This window comes from Herpailurus yagouaroundi, unplaced genomic scaffold (assembly GCF_014898765.1).
Source record: "Herpailurus yagouaroundi ecotype Mexico unplaced genomic scaffold, PumYag 163, whole genome shotgun sequence".
Taxonomy (NCBI): domain Eukaryota; kingdom Metazoa; phylum Chordata; class Mammalia; order Carnivora; family Felidae; genus Herpailurus; species Herpailurus yagouaroundi.
In genome coordinates, this window is record NW_024412404.1 from 37,059,403 (window position 1) to 37,084,828 (window position 25,426).

At 49.6% G+C, this 25,426-nt stretch overlaps 1 protein-coding gene across 1 annotated transcript in view; it reads right to left on the reverse strand.

The window, feature by feature from the left end:
- The window catches only part of RRP12 (ribosomal RNA processing 12 homolog), a 29,446-nt gene extending 10,487 nt beyond the window's left edge, over positions 1-18,959 (reverse strand). The window contains exons 1-22 of the mRNA XM_040486916.1: positions 18,732-18,959; positions 17,943-18,172; positions 15,839-15,922; positions 14,570-14,646; positions 13,719-13,824; positions 13,382-13,498; positions 12,086-12,224; positions 11,864-11,991; positions 10,889-10,987; positions 10,146-10,237; positions 8,140-8,251; positions 7,803-7,900; positions 6,226-6,340; positions 4,120-4,262; positions 3,762-3,883; positions 2,809-2,873; positions 2,557-2,719; positions 1,956-2,110; positions 1,625-1,692; positions 968-1,061; positions 225-383; positions 4-91 (exon numbers count right to left, since the gene is read on the reverse strand). Coding sequence (XP_040342850.1) covers positions 4-91; positions 225-383; positions 968-1,061; positions 1,625-1,692; positions 1,956-2,110; positions 2,557-2,719; positions 2,809-2,873; positions 3,762-3,883; positions 4,120-4,262; positions 6,226-6,340; positions 7,803-7,900; positions 8,140-8,251; positions 10,146-10,237; positions 10,889-10,987; positions 11,864-11,991; positions 12,086-12,224; positions 13,382-13,498; positions 13,719-13,824; positions 14,570-14,646; positions 15,839-15,922; positions 17,943-18,172; positions 18,732-18,870 — 2,593 coding nt within the window. The 5' untranslated portion in view covers positions 18,871-18,959. The remainder of the gene's footprint in view (positions 1-3; positions 92-224; positions 384-967; positions 1,062-1,624; positions 1,693-1,955; positions 2,111-2,556; positions 2,720-2,808; positions 2,874-3,761; positions 3,884-4,119; positions 4,263-6,225; positions 6,341-7,802; positions 7,901-8,139; positions 8,252-10,145; positions 10,238-10,888; positions 10,988-11,863; positions 11,992-12,085; positions 12,225-13,381; positions 13,499-13,718; positions 13,825-14,569; positions 14,647-15,838; positions 15,923-17,942; positions 18,173-18,731) is intronic.
- Between the last annotated feature and the right edge of the window lie 6,467 nt (positions 18,960-25,426).

Genomic DNA, 25,426 nt, shown 5'->3' on the forward strand with positions numbered 1-25,426 from the left:
CACCCCTCACCTCCGGGACAAGGGCAGCGATGAACTCCTCATGCTCAGCTGAGAGTTTCTTCACGATATGTATGAGGCACTTTAAACGGGGCTGTGGGGCAGGGCGGAACAAAAGTCAGGACCCCTCAATCCCACCTGTGCCCCCAAAGGCCCCTCTGAGGTGGTCCTCTCCTGGTGTCACCCATCGTCCTGTGGGCAGAGCGCGGCTGCCCTGGAGGCCTCACCCTCTTGGCAGGCGAGGTAGTGCTCCGCAGCGAGTCCAGCAGGGTCTTCTTCAGATCATCCAGGTGGCTCTCCACGAAGCGGGCCCCAGGGCCCTGGGGGCTCGCACACACCTCCTCCAGCACTCGGTAGGCCTTCTTCTGTATCCCATGGGCCTTGCTCTGGGAGGGTGTATGGTGGTCAGGGATGGGTGAGCAAGGGAGGTTGGGGGTCCCGACCCACCCCATCCACACACACACATATACACGCCACTGTGCAACTACAGTCACAGAGCAGCCACCATTAACTGTGACCAGCACTGGGGAAATTCAGAACCTGAGCCCACCTCTGGAGCTCAAGAGGTCTGAGGAGAGGGCCGGCTGAGCATGGACGGTGAGAGGCTGTGGGTCAGGCAGAGGACGCTGCAAGGACAGAAGCCACCCCAGCCTTCCAATCCGTTCCACTCACTGGCCTCAAGTAATGCTCATCCAGCAGGGAGAACTTGCAATGCCCAGAATGTACCAAGGCCATGTGCCCGCTCGCCTTTCCAGCTGCAGCGCTCTCTTCTCCCCTTCTTGCCCTAACTCCTTGCTGTTGCAAAGGAGCTGTTATTCCCCCTAGGACACCTCTCCTGAGCTGAGGTGGCCCTGCCCTGGACTTCTGTATCTGCCTGTATGGTCCAGACGAGAAGACAGGTCCTGCCTTTCCAAAGAGCCCCCACTTCCCCCAAGTGTGGTCATGTGCAACTCCAGCCTGCACGTGTCACCTCTAGGTAGGGCCGGATGGTAGAGTACAGCTTGCTGATGGCAGCTTCCTCCGCGTGAGGAGCCAAGGCCACAACCAGGTCCAAGACAGACAATCTGCTCAGGGCAAGAGACGAAGGATGGGTTTAGAAGGGCTGGAGAAGGGCACAGACTATCAGTGTCTTACACCTACTGGGAGCAGAGGAGGTGGGAGAAGTCAGAGTGAGGACGAAAAGGGGTCCTGAAGGAGCCCGTGAGCAATCACCACAGCTCCCACCGAATCAGCACCCGTAAGGTACCAGATGCTGTTCCAGGTGCTTTATGTGTCTTAAAGTCTTCAGTCCTCACGGCAACCCTGTTGGAGGTACTATTATCATGGTCAATTCACAGATGAGGACACAGAGGGCACGGAGTAGGTAAGTAACCTGTCCAAGGTCACTTAGCTTCTAAACAGTGGAGCTGGGATTTGAACCTGGGCAATGTGTCACCAGGGTCCTTATCCTTCCCTAGGAGGCTATACTGCCCCTCCAGGAAGGAGGAGCCAGACAGGTCTCACGGTAGAGCTGGGACATTCAATAACTCAAGACTTTCCTAAATAATTCCAGAGAGAATCTATAGGGCTTCTGCTAGACATACCCTCTGGCTCCCTGGGCTGCCTCAACTCAAGTGGGGCATTTTACCTGGTGAAGTCAGAGCTAGCAGAGTCCAGCACCTTCTCACTGGCTTTTTCCAGGAAGCTGTTCACCAACTGGCACCCCCAAGGGGATGAAGAGGAGGGAGGGGGTGAAGAGAGAAATAAAGAGCAGGAGCAGGTCACAGAACTGTATTCTTTTCTCTTCTCCAACCCTGCCCCCCTCCACTCAGAAGCCTTGACCCAGCCACCGCTGGTATCTGGTGGCCTGTCTCGCAGGTGGCAGAGGCCCAAACGAGCCCTGTGGGTGAGGCCCTTCCACCACCCCCATCCCAGCCCTCACTCACCCGACAGCTCCTCCCTCTCCTCCACCAGCTCACCTGAGGGTCTGTAATGGTGAGGTACGTTTTCACGGTTTCCAACACGGCCCGGCGAGGGGCTGGGGTGTCCCCGGCTGCCACAGGCTGCCCATACAGGTTGAAGAGGATTGGCAGAAAGTTCTTGGCAAAACGGCTCACCTCCGCACGGTCAGCCTCTGACAGGAGGACCAAAGTTTGCATGCAAGTGGCAGGAGTCAAGCCTGCCCCAAAGGGGCTGCTGAGGCTACAGCCCAGAGGCATCCTTTTGGAGGACCCGTGACAGGACCTGGACCCTACGGATTTGGGGCTTCTCCAGGACAAAAGGTGCCACCATGCTCTATGTTCCTCCATGGCTCCTCTGTCCTGTGCATCAGCCAAGAGCCAGCGACCCACTAAAGCCCTTAACACCAACTGGACAACACCCAGCAGATGTCAGCACAATGGCAGTAGAGGGAAAAGGGACAGCTTTCAGCGTGTTACTAACTCTTTGGGTCCCCAGCAGAAGCCCCATGTCCTTGCAGAGGATTCACTATGGTTCAGGCAGTGAGGTAGAGGAGGCCAGGGGACCCGGGCCATTGCAACCATTCCCCTACTAGCCCCAAACCCCAGAGCCCATACATACCCCCCTCACAGCCCTTGGTGATGAGGGTGCGCAGGGCCTGGCACACAGTGACCCTCAGGTCTGGACGCTCACTGATGGCCGTGCCCAATGTCCGCGCCAGCCCTTTGAAGGAGGCGGCCACATCCGTAGGCCTTGTGCAGAACCCAGGCAAGAGGGTCCAGATCTGGGGAGGGGGGATGGTAAAGGACAGTGACGCCCAGCAACTCAGGCCCCTGCACCATCCAACCCTCATCCCCCTGGCTGACCCCTCACCTGCCACTGGAGCGTATCATAGATCTTGGACTCCACCGTCCTGCCTGCCTGGGCCAGGTCCATTGCTGCAGTGTGACACAAGGACACAGTGGGACCTTGGGCACCCTTTGCGCCAGCAGGCCTCATTTTTATCAAAAGCAAAAGTCCAATAATGAAAACACGAATCTGGGTGATTCCTCCCTCCCCACAAATTGAAATCCCATAAAATAGGAAATGGATGTCTCCTGATAATCTTACTCCCCCAGGGATAGTCATCACTTCTTCTGACTTTTTTATATTTCTTTAAACACATACACGCTTTTAAAAGCATAATAAACAGGACTGTATTGTATATATATATGTTCTGAAACCCAGTTTACCTTGACAAGGTTTCTAAGCGGTAGGCTGTAGAATAGGTATGTATGTGACTTTTTTATTTAATCTGCACGTGGCAATTATCGCCCTGATTTTACTCATGAGGAGCAAACCCAGAAGAATTAAATCAACTTGCCCAAAGTCACCCAGCCATAGTGTGGCTAAGCTGAGATCTGAATCTAATCTTTCAACTCACCATCTACTAAACATGCCCGTTCCCACACAAGGTTTCCCTTTCCTCACAAAGACCGCGCCATGGCCCATAGTGGGACTAAATTCACCAGAACCCTGCTGAGGGACACGTATGTTGTGTCAGATTTCTACTAGGAACAGCCCTGCATATATATAAATCGGTGTGCACTTCTCTAATTATTTCCTTAGCAAGAGAAGGAGCCATTGTGAGCCTGCCACAGAGAACATACCTGGCCAGGCCTCAAAGCAAAGTGAGGGACAGCCTCCTTAGGCAGGCCCTCAAGCATTGGCTGGCCACTTGCTTGGCAGAGGGATGCTGCCCAGTGTCCCAGGGCTGGGGGTGCTGGACAAGGAGCCCTTCCTGGCTCCTTCCAGTCAAGGCTCTAGGACTCAGGTGGGGCCCGTACCTTTGCTCTTCAGGGTGGTAGCCAGGGGCAGGAAATAGGTGGTGAAGAAACCAAGTCGTGTTTCCTGGACGTGGTCCCGGATGACAGGCAGCAGCCAGCTCCTCGGGAAATCTAGATTCTCTCTGGGAGGACATAGAAAAGGGCCAGTGAAGAGGAGGTGACATCCTAGAAGGCAGCATGCCCAGCAGCACGTCACCTGCTGAGCCAAGGAGCAGCCCAAGCCCTGCCGTGGCCTCTCTGGCTGACCCCCAAGTGATACACACAGACTTCACCCCCGAGAGTGAACACCCTGCTGGAGAAGAATGAGCTGGCTGAATACCCCAGGGCCCCGTAGAAAGCCAGACAGGATCACACTTACTCAGAGCCATCAATTTCCAAAGGCACAGCCTCTAAAACCACCTCGGGTCCCATGCTGGCCACTGCAGCCCCCACTGCCTGATCCAGAGCTGCCGTGTGAGGGAAGTGGGGGGAGAGGCGCAGGTCACACAGGGACTGGAGGCACTGGAGCCAAAAGACGAGAGAATATACATCAAGGCATGCTCACAGAACAGGCACCCATAGTTCAGTCTGGGCCAAAGTCTCTAAGAGGATGAGGTCGGGAGCATGGGTCCAGGTTAAGCTCTAGGTCAGAGATCACAAACCAACAACCAAATTTAACCTGTTGAGAAGTCTGACCTCTCCCCAAACCCCAAGATTTTAAAATATTCTGTATTCTTGGGCGCCTGGGCGGCTCCGTTAGTTAAGCATCCGGCTCTTAATTTTGGCTCAGGTCATGATCCCAGGTTCGTGGTATCGAGCCCCATGTTGTGCTCTGAACTGAGCACAGAGGTGCTGAAGACTCTCTGTCTCTCACCCCCTGCTCCTCTCCCTCACTGGCTCTCTCTCTAAAATTAAAAAAAAAAAAAAAGAAAAATTCTGGGGTGCCTGGGTGGCTCAGTTGGTTAAGTGTCTGACTCTTGGTTTCAGCTCAGGTCAGGATCTCACAGTTCATGAGTCTGAGCTCTGCATCAGGCTCTACACTGACAGTTTGGGGCCTGCTTGGGATTCTCTCTCTCTCTCTCTCTCTCTCTCTCTCTCTCTCTCTCTGCCATTCCCCTGCTTGCACATGCTCTTTCAAAAAAAAAATTTCTGTATTTGTAACATATAAAAATCAGATTTCATGTACAAATGTAGATTTCCAGTTTATCTTGAAAAATGGTAAACATTAAAAAAAAATTTTTTTAAGTGGGGGTGGGGGGCGCCTGGGTGGCTCAGTTGGTTAAGTGTCTGACTTCAGCTCAGGTCATGATGTCATGGTCCGTGGGTTCGAGCTCCACGTGAGGCTCTGCTGTCAGCTCAGAGCCTGGAGCCTACTTCAGATTCTGTGTCTCCTTCTCTCTCTGCTCTACCCCACTCATGCTCTGTCTCTCTCTCTCTCTCTTTCTTTCTCTCAAAAAATAAAATAAAATAGGGGTGCCTGGGTGGCTCAGTTGGTTAAGCGTCCGACTTTAGCTCAGGTCACGATCTCATGGTTCATGAGTTCAAGCCCTGCGTCAGGCTCTGTGCAGACAGCTCGGAGACTGGAACCTGCTTCAGACTCTATGTCTCCCTCTCTCTCTGCCTCTACCTTGCTCGTACTCTGTCTCTCTCTCTGTCTAAAATAAACATTAAAAGAAATTAAAAATAAATAAAATAAACATTAAAAAAATTTTTTTAAAGAATAAAAAAGAAAGAAAAATGGAAACTCTGGCAAAGGCAAAAAGGCATACCTACATGTGACAATTAGCAAATTAGCAGACGCTGAGGGGTGGTTGCCCTTCAAGACAGAGCTGTGCCCTCTGGCCCCCCAGAGCCTCCCAGGGCCTCACTTGTAGGAAGTCATTTTTGCCAACCTGATCTATCAGGAGCCAGGCTTCTTGAGGAAGCCCCTGCCATCCCAGGGTGGCTCCTTTCTTCCAACCAGCAATGGTGGGAGTCGATGCAGGCCCCGTGAGGCCGGGAGCTGCTGCTAAGGAGCCTGGGGCCTGACCTGAGGCCCCTACCCTCTCCTGGAGCTGGAGAGGATCCCTGGGGGAATCCCTTATCCTTAAGTGGTTTCCTGTGAGCTGTAATAACCTCTCTGGGACCTAAGGCTGCTTAAAACACTATAATCCTTGTAATAGAAAATTTAGAGAATTAAAAACAAAAAGATAGTGGGTAGGGGTGAGAGAGTCATACTGGTTCCCTCCTCAAAGCCATCCACTCAAACCAGCACTAGTGAGCAGCTCCTGACAGGAGGCTGGGGGAGGTCCTACCCCTCTGTTTCCCACATGTTGACTCGGTCACCTTCCTGAAGACACAGTACTAGGCACCTGCTGTGGGCGCCATCGGGAGTGTAAAGTGGGGTAAAGTGCAGAGGTGCTAGACACAGGACCTCTCTGGGAGCCCACAGTCCGACAGCCCAGTCACCACCTCGTGTCCTGGCCCCAGCGGCTCCCCAGCTCACCTTCTTCATCACAGGATGGGCCTGCCTCCCACACGCCTGGAAGAAGACACACAGCAGCTGCAAGACAGAGCTCCATGCCGCGTGGAATTTGTACGTCAGGCCTTCCTCCACTGCCCTGCCAAGGGAGCAGGCAGTCAGGGCCAAGTCTGTGCTCACTTGGGCCCCAACCAAGAAGTCAATGGCTGACACCAGGGGCTACAGACCACCGGCTGGCTAGTAAGGGTGGAGCTCCAGGAAAGCCCAAGGGGGAAACTAGCATCTATGAAGCAGTCCCCGTGCTGAATTTCATTCATGTAATCCTATTGCTTAAAGAAACTCTGTGAGGGGCGCCTGGGTGGCTCAGTTGGTTGAGCATCCGGCTTCGGCTCAGGTCATGATCTCGCAGTCTGTGAGTTCGAGCCCCGCATCAGGCTCTGTGCTGACAACTCAGAGCCTGGAGCCTGCTTCGGATTCTATGTCCCCCTCTCTCTCTGCCCCTCCCCCACTCATGCTCTGTCTCTGTCTCAGAAATAAACATTAAAAAAATTAAAAAAAAAAAAAAAGAAACTCTGTGAGGTACATTAGTTCTTCCATCTTCATGTGGGGAAACTGAGGCTCAGAGAGATGAAATAAGCTTCCAGGGTTACTCTGCCAGTGGCCATACTGGGCCTCCAAAGCCCATGCTCCGTCACCGTCTCATGGTTTCCCAGTCTGACCCAAGGTGGGATGCCAGGGGAGGAACAGATGGTCTGGGCACACTGGGGAGAGCTGCACCAGGCTGGCTCTATCTCCCAGTCTAGGGTCCTGGAGATTTTAGGAAAGAATGGCCTTTTGGGGGGGGGGGGGGGGGGTGAGCTAGAGGTTGGGGTGGTTCTATTTCTGGGTTTGCCTGGAACCTCATCACAGATGCATCCAAAGGCAACAGGCCTATTTCCTCACAGGTAGCACGACCCAAAGCATCACACCCTAGAGCTGAGCAGACAGACTCAGAGGAGACACCCAGGACTCTAGCCACTTTCCCAGGACCACGTGGTACTCCGAGGCTCCTCACTGCCCACAGGGAGGGTGAGGACAGTCAGTGGCCATGTCTCTGAATGGCTCCTCTCACAGGTGTGGAGGGCAGCAGGGCGTGTGAATAAGAGTGGGCTCTGTGTCAGGCTGCCACTGCCTAGCTGGGTGACCTCAGCTGGCCCACCTGTAAACTGAGGGTCAGTACAGATCTCCCAGTACCACAGGGACTAGCTGTAGTTTTCATTAACTGAGCGCTTAACTATGTGCCAGATACAGTTCCGAGAACTTTCCACACACTCCCTCATTTAATCCTCACCTCCATTCGTAAGCTTTGATGAGGATCCTGAGGTATCTAGACACGAAGGATCCTGAGGTGTCTACACATTGCCCTGGATGACTGGCCCAGAGTCCACACTCATGAGCACCACATCACGGTCCCTAGAATGTGGCCAGGGCTCGAATCCACAGCAGCTGCTCTGGCACTGCACGCATGCCCACAGCAAGTGACAAGTGGAACACCTGTCATTACACAGAACTTTCTACAAGGAACACCTTATTCCCTCCTAACGCGGATGCTACGTTCTCACCTGAACATCTTGGCGACATACTGGGCAGGGCCTGAGGCCGAAGAAGTCACAGAGCCAATGCTGGCCATGTGGGGAGCGACACACTCCTTCAGGATCTCCTGCAAAAAGAGGCCACAGCTGTTTGACCCAAAGCAGCCTCCAGTGCCCCTAAGCCCTCCCAGGTGACTGCTTTTGGACACTTCTAGGCCGATATCCTGCCCACCCCCCCCACCCCCTGCCGAGAACCTCCCCTCCAGGACGCAGCTGGAGGTCTAGGGTGAGCTCTGGGAGAGACAGGGCAGCCAGCAGAATCTTCTGCACTCCCTGCTTCCCCCACTAAAGCTGGGGCTGGGGGTACCTGAAGGCTCTGAGAGGCAGCCGTCACCACCTGTGAGTGTGGGGAGAGGAGGCAGGTGGTCGCAGTTCCAAAAAAGCGAGGGAGGTGGCCCAGCCCCAGGTCCCGCTGCAGTCTGTCAACACAAAAGGCTTCTGTGGAGCCTGGCCCTGGGCCTCAAGGCCCAGAAGCCCAGGTCCAGTGACAGTCACTGATCTGCAGGGTTCTACAGGGTCCTTTTAGTGGGCAATTTTAAATTTTTTTTTTTTCAACGTTTATTTATTTTTGGGACAGAGAGAGACAGAGCATGAACGAGGGAGGGGCAGAGAGAGAGGGAGGCACAGAATCGGAAACAGGCTCCAGGCTCTGAGCCATCAGCCCAGAGCCTGACGCGGGGCTCGAACTCAGACCGCGAGATCGTGACCTGGCTGAAGTCGGACGCTTAACCGACTGCGCCACCCAGGCGCCCCTAGTGGGCAATTTTAAAAAGTGCTGTCATTCAAGTAATAGCCACATGTGGTGAAAAACTCAAATAGGTCTTCAGAGTATAAAATAAAAAGCATGCTTCCATTATCACAACTTTCTTTTGGACTGACCTTCAGATGCACTTCCCAGAGGAATATCAAGGTTAGGTTTCTCAAATACTCTTCCAGAAGTTGTTATACGTATACAAACATATAAAGTAATGACATGTGCTAACATCTACCTACCACTTTTCATATGCCAAGCACGGATATAACACACATTTGTTCACTTAATCTTTGCAACCACTGAGATTAATTCCCATTACCATTCCCGTTTTATAAGTAAGGAAACTAAGGCACAGAAAAATCAAGTAACTTGCCCAAGGCCACTCCGCTAGTAAGAGAGGGCGTCAGGATTCACATCCTGCTAAGTCTTGCTCCAGAGTGTGCAGAGTCCTACCATCCACGCTGTTCATGATGTGTCTTAGGGGTCTTTCTATGTCAGCATGCGCATATCTACTTTGGTAATTTCTAACGGCTGCATAGTATTTCACTGTATAGTGAACAGTCCCCTCGGGGGGCACATTTAGGTTATTTCTTGGTTTCTAGGGTTGTCATTACCTATAGCATTATAACAAATAGCCTGGGAAGCATATCATGGCACAACTGTGGGAGGCCTCCTGGTAAGATTAATATGGAGAAGTGGACTGCAAAGCTATTTTGCTACTTTCCAGAATTTCCAGGTAAAAGATGAATGGTGTGGGAAAAGGACGTGGGCTGGAGACCTGCCTTTGCTCCTCAGGAGCAGCGTGACTAGCTACCTCACAGTGCTTCTGGGTCAGCCTCATGAGACAGGCTAAGCCCTTCCTCCCAGGGTGGCTGTGATGGGTGACAGGAAGCAAGGATGCCAAGCACTCAGCATGGTGCCTGAGAGCGAGCGGGAGATAGGAACCCCTCAGTGGACAGAGGACAGACATAGCATGGTGAAGACACTCCACCAGGACTCAGAGACCCTTGTTCCAGGTAAAACGTAAGTCACCAACTGATACACTTATTTTCTCTCCTTATTCTGGAACAGTGGAGTGTCGAGTAGCTACTATGAAGTGGCCAAGCTCAAATATATCATAATAGACACACAGCAGAAACTGGGTATGCAGGACCATGAACCCCAGAGGAGGGGACCATTAACCTAGGTGGGGACAGGGGTGAAGCCACAGAAAGTGGACAAGATCGTGTGAGAAGGAAACCAGCTACACAGGACTCAGGGGCTGACAAGAACCAGGATGGAACTCAGGCACTCCCGGCACCCTAGTGTGGTGCTCTCAGCCATCTTGTTGCCCCTCAGAGCTCGCTCATAACTGCTCGGGGAGGAAAGCACTGGCTCTAGCTGACACAGGCCACACCATCCTGCCCTGTGCCTCGCAACCACAAGAGCTGGTCTGTAGCACACTCAACAAGGAGATGTCGCCATCCTTCTCCAGCTCCTGGCTCACGTCCCTCCCATCTGTACGGCAGAGCAGGTAGCCTAGCTGGAGGTCCTAGGACACCCCTCCACCGCACCCCTACCTGACCAGGTTGATGTGGGCTTTTTCCATGACCGTAAGCCAGGCCAGCAAGGGTTGTAAGTCATTCTCGCTGGGAACATAGTCATATAAGGCCTAGAGATGGGACGGAGAATAAGCAGATGACTGAGCAAGTGTGTTAACAGCAGCCTAATGACAATGACCCCTTCCCATCCCCACACACTAGCACGTCCCAGTGACAGGCCTGCACACGTGGCCCTAGAACTCACAGCCCCCTTAGCTTTCCCAGGTCCTGCCTTTCTGGACTCCATGAAGCCCTTCCAGTTCTGCTCCTATGAGATCAAAGTCTCTAGAAGCAGTTGAGTAAAACTTGGGTCACACAACCTTATGGATCTCACAAAAGCCCCAGAGCCCTTCTCTGGAAAAGTGCATGGGCGAATAATGCACATTTTGCAAATAATTTGGGGGGTGTTTATGCCCTCCTTCCTCAAATCCATACAGGGATCCCTAAGTTCGAGAGCTTCTGTTCAAGGTGTGGGTTATACCACGACACAATACTGAAATAGTTTATTAAGTAAGTGAAGAGTCAGGGCCCACAGCTCCTGTGGACACTGATGTGGCTTTGGTGGCCAGTCTCCTGGATGCCTGCCTCCTGTCTGCTCATCTACTGGCCTCCTCCTCTGGGGCAGCCCATCCAGCCCACTCAACCTCACTCTGTAGACAAGTAACGTCTCCCCCATTCCCCACGCCCCAGCATTGCAATGCCCCTCCACCATCAGGCCTCACCGTGATGATCTGGGCGTTGAGCTCTGCTGACAGGGTGCCCAGGCCGGGCTTGGCGTGGAAGAGGCTATGAAAGGCCTGCATGGCACAGGCTGTCACCAGCTGGAGAGGACACGTAGGCTTAGTGGGGAACCGCAAAGCCCATGGCTGCCCTGGGCTCCTCAACCTCCTACTCTAGAAGCTGGGCTAGAGGGAGACCCAGGGCCCAGACCTCGAGCATGCCCCCCACACCTGCACACTCAGAGTACTGTCACTTCAGGAAGGCGTGGCAACCACTGAAAGTTTTGAAATAATTTAAACAAAGTTAACAGAGAAACATAAAATATTTTTAACATAATAGGCTACAAAAGCAGACTATAAGTGGTGTACACACTATAATTTATGCCTGTATTTTCATGTTTTTATCTGTGTTGGTTTATCCAAAAAAAGTCTGAAAGGATACACAGCAAGTTGTTCAGAATGAGTTTTTCCTTTTAAACAATGATCGTGTGATTTATGTGACGCAAACTTTAAAACACACATGCGAACAAATGCTACAAGAGGATACATAAAGATTAACAGAATTCTGCCAGCGTGACAGAAATGCAGAGAATCGTTTTCTGCATCTTTAAAGCCACTATACGGATCTGTTAGTAAATAAGCAAAAGAAAGAAAAAAGAACCGCGATTGTGACTGAAACAGAGCTCAAGCCGGGAGAGGGCTGGCGCCGTACCAGCCTTACCACAGCTCTCCCTTCCCCTGACCTGCTCCCTGAGGCCAGCTCCCAACGGGACCAGGACCGTGAAGAGAGCCTGGTCTATCCGACACCAGCGATGGCTGGGGTCCTTGGTTGTAGGTAAGAGCAGGGTTGGGATAGGGAGACCCTAGGCCCTGCTTCTGGCCTGAGCAGCAAGTTCCCAAGCATCAGCACCAGGGGCCCAGGTCTGAAGCTAAGCCCCCCACCCCGGCATGCTCCTCTGGCTCCTGGGCTGAGCTCACCACATGGCTCAAGGTCATGACCCTGAGGAGAGTCTCGCTGCAGCTCTTCACCAGGCCTTCTGGGAAGCAGGGGAGCAGGTCCCTCAGCAGCGTCAGCAGGTGCAGCGTGGTGGTGGCCTCCTTGGAGCCTGGCACACAAGAGGGGGCTGAGCCTCCAGCCCACTCTCCACGGCGAGCCCCGTCCTCCACCCCCATCCACCCTGCTGTCAACCTGGTTCCCACCTCCAGACTTCTCAATCTCCTGGACGCAGAACTTGGCGGTGGAAATGGCAGCAGGATGATGGGCAGGGGCTTTTTCACCAAACATGAACTCGCTACCCTTGAGGATCGAGCACACTCCATGCTGGGCAGCTTTCCGGATCTGAGGGGCAAGGAAAAGGGGCTGGGGCTGGGGCCGGGTCAGCACTCAACCAGCAGCTTCGGTGCTTGTCACAACCAACCGACAAGCATTGATGGCATGCCTCCTACATGGCCGATGCTGTGCCCAGGCCTTCCTGTGCGCAGACTCCTGAGCTGGGGAATGAGACAAACCTCGGCTCCAATCCCCGCTCTCCCACTAACTCAGCAAATGGCCTTGAGCAAGCCAAACGCTTCATCTCTGAGCTTCAGTGTTCTCATCTTTGCTACAGGGATTCGCTTACTCAGCCAGTCACCCGGCAATACCAAGTGTGCATCAAGCCAGGCACTGTGCTCGGAGCTGGCAGTCTGGCTCTGACCGGAACAAACGACTCACAACTGTACTTGGGAGACAGAAAACAAACATACACCAGAAGGTAAAAGTACTTTGCAGACCATACAGCAAGGGTTGTTACTTTTTATACAGTGGTCAGGAAAGTGTCACTGCAGTGAAGTGACATTTCAGCAGAGACCTGAGGAAAGTGAGGGAAAGAGCACCATGTACACACAGGGAAAGAGGCGTTAGCCTACCTGGGATGGTGTGCTGAGCACTGAGTGATCACAGACTGTTGCTACTATTATGTACTCCCTGCCCTAAATTTCAGGAGGGAACGGAGTGGCTGACCACCATTTACTGAGTGCCTGCTATAAGCCAGGAACTGCGCCAGCCTGAGAGGGACACTGGAGTCTCCACACGCCCTTGCAGCAAGGATGGTATTACTATCCCTACTCTATAGCTAGGAAACCGAGGCTGGGACGGGTTAAGTAACTTGCCCAAGACCACAGCACAAGCAGTAAATCCAGTGTCCAACTGAGGTTGTGGGACTCCAAAGCCCCACTCTGCCCCTTCCTGCCACTGCAGCTAAACTGGTCACTGACCAGCGAGGCAGCAGAGACTCAGGAGGGCCGGACACTGAGCATCCCTCCTGTAGGACAAGGAACTGCCCCTCACGTTCTAGAGCTAAGCAAATAAGGCGTCAGAGGCAAAAAGTAGAACATCCAGGCAAGAAACCGGTCCTCAGGGCAACCTCCCCAATCCCATTCAGACAGACCAGCCCCAGCGCAGTTACCAGAGTGGCCACCGCATCCCCCTTCCATGTTCTGGGGGCCCAGCAGCCTCACCTTGGGCTTAGAGTGCACTGTGAAGCTCAGCAGCCCATGGTACACCTGCAGGGTCACAGGGTAGCTCCAGGCCTCCAGGTCCTGCTTCCTCAGAAGGGTGGCCAGGCAGGAGAGGACCTTGAAAGGAGAGTCAGAGTCTGTCAGCTTCACCCGCTTCAGCCAGGTGGGGAAAGAGCCCAGGTTTTCATCAATTCCAGAAAATTGCACGGGGATCCATCTGAGGTCCACATAGTGCCTATATCCTCCCTCCGCCGCCCCACCCAGGGAGTATCCAAGCTTCAGCCAAACCTGTGGGGCTCTGGAAGATGGCAGAGGGGAAACAGACCCAGACACTAACCCATCGGAGGGCAGAGGTGGAGCCAGTGCTGGCCTGAGCTGACATGATATTCATGAAGGCTTTGGAGGTATCAGAAAACTTCTTAACGAGCACGGGGCTGGGCACACTGTGGGGAGAGAAGAGAAATGGTCGGAACCCCAAGGGGCCTCCTAAAGCAGCTGGTGCAGGCCCAGCCCGGGTCTGAAGGAGGAAGCTAGACAGGAGGCAGTGCTGGCCCAATAATTCAGCAAGTGAGCAGTTCAGTGTGCTTTCCATGGCACCTGAACTCTGTGCCTCCGCACCTTCTTCACTACCCATTCTCTCTACCCACAAGGTGGGCCCTTACTAGCTCACCTCAATCCTCTCCTCACCTCCTCCCCTACCTGCAAGCCTCCAGGTATCCTGGTGCCAACATCCCAGCCCGTGCCTCCGGCCCCACTCACTGGGCAGGGCCACCCCCTTCCCAGGCACCAGCGCTCACACTCTGTGTACAACATCCTGAGCCACCCTGGGAGCCTCATCAGAATGCCACCTGATACTTAAGGTCCTGGTCTTTTTTTTTTTGCTGAAAGAGAGAGAGAGAGAGAGAGAGAGAGAGAGAGAGAGAGAACATGCCCATGGGCACAAGCAGGAGAGGAACAGAGAGAGAGGGAGAGAGAATCTTAAGCAGGCTCCATGGCCTAGCACAGAGCCCGATGTGAGGCTTGATCCCATGAACCGTGAGATCACAACCTGAACCAAAATCAAGAGTCAGATGCTGAGCCCCCCAGGCACCCCTCTTGTTCTTTTTAACAATTCCCTCATCCTGTTCCTCCTGCCTGCACTCCTTTCTCCGTAAGCGACTTGGGATTCAAACCAGAGCCAGAACTCACCGCTTCAGGACAAGGTTCAGCAGGTAAGCAACAGCAGCCAGAGACTCAGGGGACTCCACTGCCTCCATTGTTGTCATCTGAGGGCCAGACCACAGGGGACGAATGGGAAATGTGTAAGCTGGGGCAAATGGGGTGCTGAGGACACCGTATGCCCAGCAGAATGGTTCTGACCAAGAACGCTGGTGTCAGAGGTTCAAATCCCACCTTTGCCAGTGTGTGATTTAGGCTAGCAATTGAACCTTTCTGTGATTCAGGACCCTTATTTGTAAAATAGAGATAGTAAGTTGTGAGGTTTCACCGAATTAATATAAGTAAATCACAACATGCCTGGCACGTGATAGAAACCATACATTGCTATCTAATTTATTTCATTACTCTAGAGCAGGGGCTGGAAGGCTTTTTCTGTAAAGGGCCAGGTAATAAATATTTTAGGCTTTGCAGGCCATATACGGTCTCTGTTGTATATTCTTCTGTATTTGAACAATCCTTTAAAAATGTGAAAACCATTCTCAGCTCTAAGGCTGTACAGAAACAGGCCATGGCTCAGGTTATTCCCATGGGCTGTAGTCTGCCAACTCCTATTCCAGCAGTGGTTCTCAAACTTTTACACGCTTAACATTTTTGGAGAATTCCCCAAAGAGGTTTTGTTTACATAGGTTATATTACTGATACTTACCATATTAAAAATTAAAACCCAGAACATTTTAAAATACAAGCATACGCAAGCACAATTAGCTGTCAGAATAATATCATCAGGCAGGCTGTAACTTCCAGAAAACTCCACATTACACTCATGAAAGAATGAGATGAAAAGGCAAATCATGTTCTAGTATTAGTATAGAAATAATTTTGATAGCCTAGCCCCACACAAAGGTCTTGGCCCCCTAACCCTGCCCCACCCCTGGCCACACTTCACCAACAACCACCACCAGAGTAGTGGATTCTTGTTCTAGAATGACAGTGTAGCAAATAGCATCAGCCTTATCAAACCCCCGAGAATGACAGCACTTTTGATGTGTTTTTTTTTTTTTTGGTTATTTGTTTTTTGTTTGTTTGGTTCATCTCTCGGTCCAACATAGGGCTGAAACTCACGACCCGAGATCAAGAGTCGCATGCTCTTCTGGCTGAGCCAGCCAGACGCTCCTGAAGCACTTTCCCCTATTCAAGGATGTCCTGCTTGATCTCCACACACCAGGAGCACCCTTCTCCTCCCTACGGCTCGAGTCACCTGTTGTTGTGAACACCCATTCCCAAGTCACACCCACTCACCAGTGCAGCAAAGTACTCAGTCTCTGTCTCCTTCCCTCCCTGGGAGCGAATCACCTCAGTGACAGCGGCCAGAACAGCACAGATCTGCACGGGAGGGAGAAGGCACTTATGACATCTATTTAGATCTAAGCCTGTCCGGAGACTGGCCTCTTTTCCTTGTTCCCTCACAAACTGTTCTCCTGACAAAGCCTACAGGTAGACAAGACAAGATGAGCTGCAATCAGAGCCAGGGGTACACACCATGAGGCCTAGCAAACAGGCAGACTCAGACATGTTTGCCAAAATTCCACCTCTAGGACTCGGGTCTCTTACAGGAACACCTGCAGAAAATTGCAAATGTTTATGCACAAGCGTGTTCACTGCAGCAACCAACTGGAACGATACAGCAGCCATCAACAGAGGATTAATAAAGTACTATCACTACATGGTAAATAATGATAGACTCAAATACTACACAACTACTGAAAAGAGTGAGGAAAACACTACATTAATTTAGAAATACTGTTCAGTGGGGAAAAAACCACAGAACACGGCATATAAAGTATAATCAGGGGGCGGGGGCGCCTGGGTGGCTCAGCTGGTTGAGCATCCGACTTCAGCTCAGGTCATGATCTTGCAGTTCGTGAGTTCGAGCCCCGCATCAGGCTCTCTGCTGTCAGTGCGGAGCCTGCTTCTGATCCTCTATCCCCCTCTCCCTCTGCACCTCCCCCACTTGTGTGCTTACTCCCTCCCTCTCTCTCTCTCTCTCTCTCTCTCAAAAATAAATAAAGCCTTCAAAAAATAACAATAAAAATAAAATATGATCTGTAAACCTAACAAAATGTGGGTAAAAAATATACACAAAAGTCTAGGACAGTAATGTTCACAAGAGGCTACTGAGCACTTGAAACATGGCTAGTGTGACTGAAGAACTGAATCTTTAATCTTAATATTTTAATAAATTAAATTTCAAAATAAGTATTTTAGTTATCGGAAAATACAGATTTAAAACAACTTAGATACATGGATCTACTTTTGCGTCTATAAGTTTTATGAAAATATAGATTTAGAACTTGGAAATATGAACCTACTTTTGTGATTGTAAATTTTAGGATGAAATCAAGTACTTCCAAAGAAGGTTTAGCATCCAAATGGAGATGTAAGGGTAATATATACTCTAGATTTTGAAGACTTAATATGATAAAGATAATGCAAATCATCTCATTTTATTCTATCTTGTTTAATGTTTATTTAAGAGAGAGGTGTGTGTGTGAGCAGTGAAGGGGCGTGGGGGGAGCGGTGGGGGGCGCGGAGAGAGAGAGAACCCCAAGTTCTATGCGCGGCTCAAACCACAGGAGCATGACCCAAGCCAAAATCAAGAGTCAGATGCTTAACCGATTGAGCTACCCAGGACCCCAAATCATCTCATTTTATATTGATTATATGGTGAAATGATAATACTTTACATATAATAACTGTATTATTAAGGTTAATTTCATTTGCTTCTTTTTACTTTCTTTTAACATGGCTACTAAAAAATTCACAATTAAGTGTTGTTGGACAGTGCTGGGCCAGGTAGATACATGATGACCATCAACAGTAACTACCACGAAGGAATTAAGTGGGGAGAACAACTTTCACATTTTATTCTACTCACTTCACTTTGGTACCATTTATAATTTTGACATCTTTCAATTTAAAGTGAATATAAATACGTATAATTTAAAAGTATTAACTAAAAACGACAAATAACATGTAGCTCTTGTTAGATAAAATATTTCCTATCCATTGTTATTCAGCATTAATTTACTCAACAAATGTTTCTTGAAACTATTCCATGTAAAAAGTCCTGTGTTAGGTATAGTTGACAAGATAAGTATTTGGAAAATATTTCTACCCTGAAGGACTTTACACTTAAGTAGGGGAGATGTTGTTGGCAAAAGCAGAAAGTGGAACCTGCCCTAGGAGAGCTAGTAAGTAGAGAACACACAGGGCAGGAGAGATGACGCATCATCCCAAAATACCAGCTGTCACCGGCAGCAGCCAGCCAGCACTGGAAGAAAATAAAGATACTGAGTCTGACTCCTCCTCACCATCCCGAGTTCTCCTGAACCCTCCCCCCTACCTCCTTGTGGGCAGCCGAGTTGGACTCCCAGAAGCGTTGCACTTTGCTGAAGGTGACATTTGTGCAGTCGGAGAGGCCGCTCAGGAAGGTGGCCGAGGACTTCTCCGTGAGAGCGGGGGCCACCTCTTCTTCCATGGCCGTCTCAGGGGCTTCGCTTTTGCCCAGACGCAGGGACCCTGACTGCAGCTCATTATGCAACTTCACCGCATCAACTGTCAGGTCGCTTTTTCCTGAAAACCGGAGGCACGGGTGAGGCCCCCACTTCTAGCCGAACCTCCTTTTGGCTAGGATCCACCCATACGACAAAAACTACCAGAGTCCAGGCCCCCAACTCGAGAGACTCATTCTGAACATGGCCTGCCTCATCAGCCCACCCTACGTCCTTAACTTAGCAAACCCAGATACGGAACCCTTCAGGTAAGTTTCTGCTCCCGCGTCCCGACGTTATAATATGCCGATGGGAGTCGACCGGGGTGGGGGACAACACGCAGGGGCTTGGGAAGTAAATGCACTTTGTGAAAGCACTTTGTAAAGAGACACTCAAAGTTAATTATAGCCGAGTCCCAACTCTTGACACCCGTGGAACCCTGGGCTAGTCGTTTCCCTATTAAAGACTCAGTTTCCGCATCTAATGGGGAGAGTGGGCCTTTACTTCAGGCTACACATCCGACGTTCTAGGAGAAGAAAGGTTCAATGCGTGGACCCCGGAGCCTCCTGAGAGGCCCAGACCATCAGACCCAGGCCCGCTAAAATCCCGCCGCCAGCGTGCCGGGGTCCCGACCCCGCTACCTGAGGGCCGGCTGAAGAAGCGGCTACGGGCGGCCTGGCGGTGGCGGCAGATGGCAGGGTTGCTGTCGCTACTATGGCCTTTCTTCCAGCGTTTCAACTTGGCCGAGACACCGGAAGGCAACTTCCCAGAACGACCCATGTCTTCTAAACCCGGACCGAGATTAAAGCACCGGCTACCAGGACCCTGGAAACACGCGCAGGACCCACGTGGACCCGTAGACGGCTTCACTTCCTCTTTCTCTGACGTAACTTCCGGAGTTGCGTCTGTTACTATGGCAAGACAGTCAACATCCGGTTTTAGAGTGCCTCCAGGCTCAGAATCCCTGAGCTGCTCAGAGAAGGTTGGTAGCTAGGGAGTCCCTGGGGCTTCTACTCCAGGGCCACGGTTCTCGGCCACCGGAGTGGGCCTTATAAAACTAGAATTCTTTTGCAGGTTAAAAAACAAACGTGTATTTATATAATTTTTTTGTAATATCTAATTTCGAAAGTGACGCGCGGAAACAAATTTCTTTGAAAGAGTCAAAACCTGGCCAAACCAGAATGAGTGAAATCTTTTGTCCCAAACGAGAAAAAAAGCAGCCGGTGATGCTCTAAACCCAGTTAGTTATTTTCGTTTAGTACTGGGGATACCCAGTTGCTAAAACCACCTTCCCTCATGGCAGCACTCAGTCCCCTCTCGTTATTCTCTTCTAATCCAATGTCAGAACCAGCAACCACTCCTGCATTGATTTCCACTCCCCTGCGACCCTCTCCAAAATCTTTTAGCTGGAACCCAAACCTTAAAAAGATACTTTCCTCCCTTGTCTTGGGGTGCAGCATTTCAAGATTCCTCCGGAATTCCCTCCCCCACTCCAAATCAACAAACCTGATTTTGTGAAACTATGACTGGATCCTGGTGAGTTTATTTTGTTGTTGTTTTTAAGTAGTCTCACACTCAACGTGGGGCTTAAATTCACTACTCAGGACCCTGAGATTAAGGGTCGCACACTCTACCAACTGAGCCAGGCTGGTGCCTCCCAGGTGAGTTTTTTGTTTTGTTTTGTTTTTGTTTTTGTTTTTGTTTTTGTTTTTGTTTTTTGCTGATTAGGCTTTATGCATTCATTTTACAAACATTGTTTAGCTCCCACTGAAAAAGACACTTCAATAAGTCAATCTTCCGAATGAAGCACAAGTTGACAAAGTTTTTGTATACAGCTTCTTTTGCCTGGTACAGTGTGAATTTTCCCCCTGGTTTTGGTCTAAATGTTTGGATCCCTGCAAACTCCATCTGTTGAAATCCTATCTCCCAAAGACAATGGTGTTAGGGGAAATAACACCCCAAAGGTTGGACTTTGGGAAATATTTAAGTCATGATAGTGAAACCCTCTTAAATGGAATTTGGTGTCTTTTTTTTTTAATTTATTTTGAGAGAGAGTGTGTGTACACACAAGTGAGAGAGAGGCAGAGAAAGAGACAGAGAGAATCCCAAGGAGGCCCCATGCTTAGCACAGGGCAGGAGACCCAGGCACCCCTAGAATTGGTGTCTTACAAAAAGATTCAAGAGTGATCCCTGGTCCTTCCATCATGTGAAGACACAGCAAGAAGGAGCTGGCTATGAACCAAGAAATGGACCCTCACCCAACCATGCTGGCACTCTGACCTTAGACTTCCAGCCTCCAGAACTGTGAGAAATAAATTTCTGTTGCTTATAAACTATCAACCCTATGCTATTTTGGTATAGGAGGCTGAACAGACTAAATACATCCTTTGTTCGTAAATATCCTTTTGCAAAATTGTTCTCACAGCTGATTGCAGCTGATCTGTAGCTTGTGAGAAACATAGATCCACCATATAAATTCCATGAAGACAAAAGTTTTGTCCTTGTCACTTCCTCTCCTAGGACCTGGAAGAGCACCTGGAAAATAGTGTAGGCACTCAACAAATTACTGTTGAATGAATGAATGTGTGTGTTGTGGAGGAAAGAGGGAGGACTAAAACGGGCACAAGTTCAATAGGGTCTCAGGTCTTTCTTTTTAATGTTTATTTTATTTTGAGAAAGAGAGAGAGAGCAGGGGAGGGGCAGAGAGAGAGGGAGAGAGAGATTCCCAAGCAGGTCTGTGTTGATCAGCGGGGAGCCGGATCTCAGAAACCATGAGTTCATGACGTGAGCTAAAATCAAGAGTCTGATGCTTAACCGACTGAGCCACCCAGGTGCCCCTCAGCTCAGGTCTTGACCTCAGGGTCATGAGTTCAAGCCCCACATTGGGTTCCATGCTGGGCATTGATTCAAGGATAAATGTAAATACCAATAACTGTAATTAGTCTTTACTTAGCCAAACTGAGTTGGTCTTTGACCCCATAGATAGAAACACAAAGCTCAAAACATACATTTCTGGGGGAGTTAAGAAGTACCAAAAGTTGAGCTTTGGTCCAAGAACCAAAGAGCTAAGAATGGAGAGTAAAGGGAAGGCCAGGATGAAATTCATGAAACTGCAGTGTTGGAGCTAGAAGCAGACACCTGAGGGGTCATCAAGATCACAGGTCATAGGTCACATGCCAGTCAGGGTCAATACTTTTACTGCTCTGCAGTAAAGCAAGTACAATCCAGTGATGTTGATGTTCAAATGCTCTTTCTTTTACAAAGCAATAGTGAGACTAAATGGAAGGGTTTTTTCCTTTTTTTTTTTTTTTTTTTACCCCAAACACTATGATTTTCCAAAATGAAGAGTCGACAAACTTTTGTCAGGTCTTCTTCTTTTTTTTTTTTTAATTTTTTTAACATTTATTTATTTTTGAGACAGAGAGAGACAGAGCATGAACAGGGAAGGGACAGAGAGAGAGGGAGACACAGAATCGGAAGCAGGCTCCAGGCTGTGAGCCATCAGCCCAGAGCCCGACGCGGGGCTCGAACTCACGGACCGCGAGATAGCGACCTGAGCTGAAGTCGGACACTTAACCGACTGAGCCACCCAGGCGCCCCAATGTCAGGTCTTCTTTTAAAAACAAGTTTATTGGGCGCCTGGGTGGCTCAGTTATTAAGCATCTGGCTTCTGCTCAGGTCATGATCTCATGGTTCATGAGTTAGAGTCCCACATCATGTAAGCACGAGCCCCAATTTGGGTAATCTCATGCCCTGCCTCCAGTGAGCCCTGCTTCTCTCTCCCTCTCCCTCTCTCTCTGCCCCTCGTGGGATTTTGCTCTCTCTGCCCCAGCTCACTTGCACTCTCTCTAGAAAAAAAAAAGTTTACTGATGTGTAAAATTCAAAATATCTGTAAGCCAATTTTCATTGGAATATCTGAGCCAACTCTTCATTTTGCCAAGTACAGAAAAGGTGAAGTGATCTGCACAAGTTTCCATGGCATGGTAGCTTATTTGATGAGACACAGAAGTAACCGTAAAGGAAAAGATTGATAAACTAGAGTACACTAAACGTAAGAAATTCTGCTCACAAAAAAGACACCACAATGAGCACTAAGAGGCAAGCAGGAGTGAGAGAAGATATTTGCAATACCTAAAACTAACAAAGTATGGCAGAGTATATAAAGAAATCCTACACATCTAAGAACAAGGCAGACAATCCAATAAGAATGGGCAAGAGACCTGAACAGGCACTTCACCAAAGTGAATATTCAAATGGCCAATTAACATATGGATGCTAATAACTGATGCTTAATCTCATTAATCAACAGAGAAATGCAAATTAAACCCACAATGAAGTGCTACTATGCACCTACCAGAATGGCTGAAATTAGAAAGACTAGCAATACTCAACATTGGTCAGGATGTGGAGCCACTGGCCACATATGCGACTGGAGGGAGGAGCAACTGATACGCCCACTTTTGTGTGGTGGTTTCTAGTAAAACTGAACGTATGCCTTTTCTGTAGTCCAATTCACTTCTGGGTATATACTCTACAGAGATGTATACTTATATGCATAAAAGACATATATGGTAATGTTCATAATAGCCAAATATTGGAAATGATGTCATATACATCAACAGCAGAGTGGATAAATAAATTGTGCTATATTGGTATCATGAAATAATACAATATCCAACTGTATACAGTAATGAAAACAAGCAAACTACTGCTACATGCAACAGCATGTATGGTCTAAATTGAGAGAAAGACTCCAGACACACACGGAGGAACATTTTGCATGATCCCATTTAGAAGTTCAAAACCAGGTTCATGCTCTGTCTCTCTCTGTCCCAAAAAATAAATAAACGTTGAAAAAAAATTTTTTTTTTTAAAAATAAAAAAAAGAAGTTCAAAACCAGGCTTTGCTAATATACAGTATTAGAACTTGGGATAACAGTTACCATGGTGGGGGTAACTGAGAGTGGGCATACGGGGTTTGGTAATATTCTGATTTTTTTTTTAATTTGTTAAATGTTTTTATTTATTTTTGAGACAGAGAGAGACAGAGCATGAACAGGGGAGGGGCAGAGAGAGAGGGAGACACAGAATTGGAAGCAGGTTCCAGGCTCCAAGCTGTCAGCACAGAGCCCGACACGGGGCTCAAACTCATGGACTGTGAGATCATGACCTGAGCCAAAGTCGGATGCTTAACTGACTGAGCCACCCAGGCGCCCCTGATTTTTTTGTATCAGAAGATAATTTACATGAATGTCTTCACTGTGTCATAATTCATTATCTGTGCACTTATAATTTGTGCGCTCTTCTGTATGTATGTTATTCTTTTTTTCTTCTTTTTTTTTTAATTTTATTTTTTTTAATTTACATCCAAATTAGTAAACATGTATATATGTATGTTATTCTTGATTGGTTTACTAAAAAATAGAAGCTGCTCCTGGAATGCAGAGCAAAGAGAGCACAAAGACTGAGAAGGTGTCACTGCAGAGAAAATAACTCAGTGCTGACTCTGGGCCTGCACTTCCAGTCACGGGAGTTAATACATCACCTGCCCACAGAGGCCACTCCCGGGACACAGGCTGAGACCCAGTGGTAAGGCTGCAAAAAGGGAACTGGTGGCCTGAGGAGGAAAAGGAAACCGGATTTGGAAACTGTTGTAAGCAACCTGGTGCTCATTACCAGGGGTCTAGATGTGGGGACAGTCACTGAGAGAAGACATAGAAAATGTTGGTTAAAGTCTGGTCTTACTTTACGCATGACGCTGAGCAGGGATTTAACCTCTCTGAGTGACCATTTCATATTCTGTAAAGTGGTGATAATACTGAACCCATCGGGCTACCCTGAGGATTCAATATAAGTGTGTTTATGTCAAAATAGGTACAACTCCCAAAATGTTAGTGGTACCTCGCGAAGGGTGTGGTGGTGCACCTTTGTCACCAGAGGGGGCTCTGCAAACAGCCAGTTAAAACTGAAACCCTAGAGAGGCAGCGATACCAGCTGAGCAGGCGAGGATTTTGCAGATCGGATTGGGAGATGAAGAGGCCCAGGCGGGCGGCGGTCTTCCCATCCTTTTCCCTTGCAACAGACACCTGCTGGCCTCCAAACTGAGTCTGCTACATTAATGTCTATTTTTGAGAGAGACAGAGACAGAGAGAGACAGAGCTCGAGTTGGGCAGAGAGAGAGGGAGACACAGAATCCAAAGCAGGCTCTGGGCCCTGAGCTGTCAGCACAAAACTTGAACTCACACACTGCAAGATCATGACCTGAGCCGAAGTCGGACGCTTAACTGACTGAGCCACCCAGGCGCCCCCGAGTCTGCTGAATTATAACTGGGTACGGCCTCGGGACGAACGAACTGTCTGGAATGGGCCGGGCCTCCATCCGGAAGCATGCGCTCAGAGTCTCCTCTGGAAGATGGTGTCAGGAGAAGGGACACAAGGCATCCAGAGGGCCTGAGAATACTTTCTCACATTCTGCACAACCACCTTTCACCTTTCTTATGAAGGACTAACTTTGCTGTCCATGAATTCCAACACCATCCTCCACCCAGAGGAATGAATTAGCCTTCTCCGTGATAATCCATACAATTTGTGGCTCATAAGGGCCACACACATTTGTAGAATGGGGCCTGTGCTTAGACCCTCTGGGTTAGAATCCAAGTACTACCACTTGCTGTCTGACCTTGAGCAAGTCACCTTACTCTCTACGCCTCAGTTTCCCTGAGCTATAAAATGCCAACCCATAGGGTTTATGAGAACTAAGTAAGATGATATGTGTAAAGTGCTTATTAGCACACTGCCTTGGCACTTGGTGAGAAAGCAATAAATGTGAGCTCGCTATTATCCCAAAGCTCTTCTCGAGTTCCCAAACGCCTTCTAACCTATTATGTAACTGGGGAGGACAGAGCGGTATCCTCATTTCACAGATGGGGAAACGTGATTCCAGCGGGTTCAACGACACCCCCGGTGTCCTACAGTTGGTCGATGGGCAAAAGCCAAGAGATCCAACCCTTAGCTGAGGAGCTCCCTCCTAACCACCGCTCTCAAAATTGTCTCGGAAGTTCGTGTGGAGGGCCGGGGGGCTGCCGCACCCAAAACACTCAGCCAAGGCCAACAGGAAAGCCATTTTTAGTCAATCAGGCTGTTATCTGTTATGACACTGGACAGGAGGAAAGGGAAGTTGAGGCTTAGCCTCTTGCCCCAAACAAAGAGGAAGCAGATGGATGATTTGAGTGTTTAACTTGGGGCTCGAGTTCTGGGGGAGGAGGAAGGCTTTGTCGCCCTGGGGAGCCCGTGGTGAGCAAGGCAGTGAGTGGGCTTACAGCCGCTCTGGAGGAT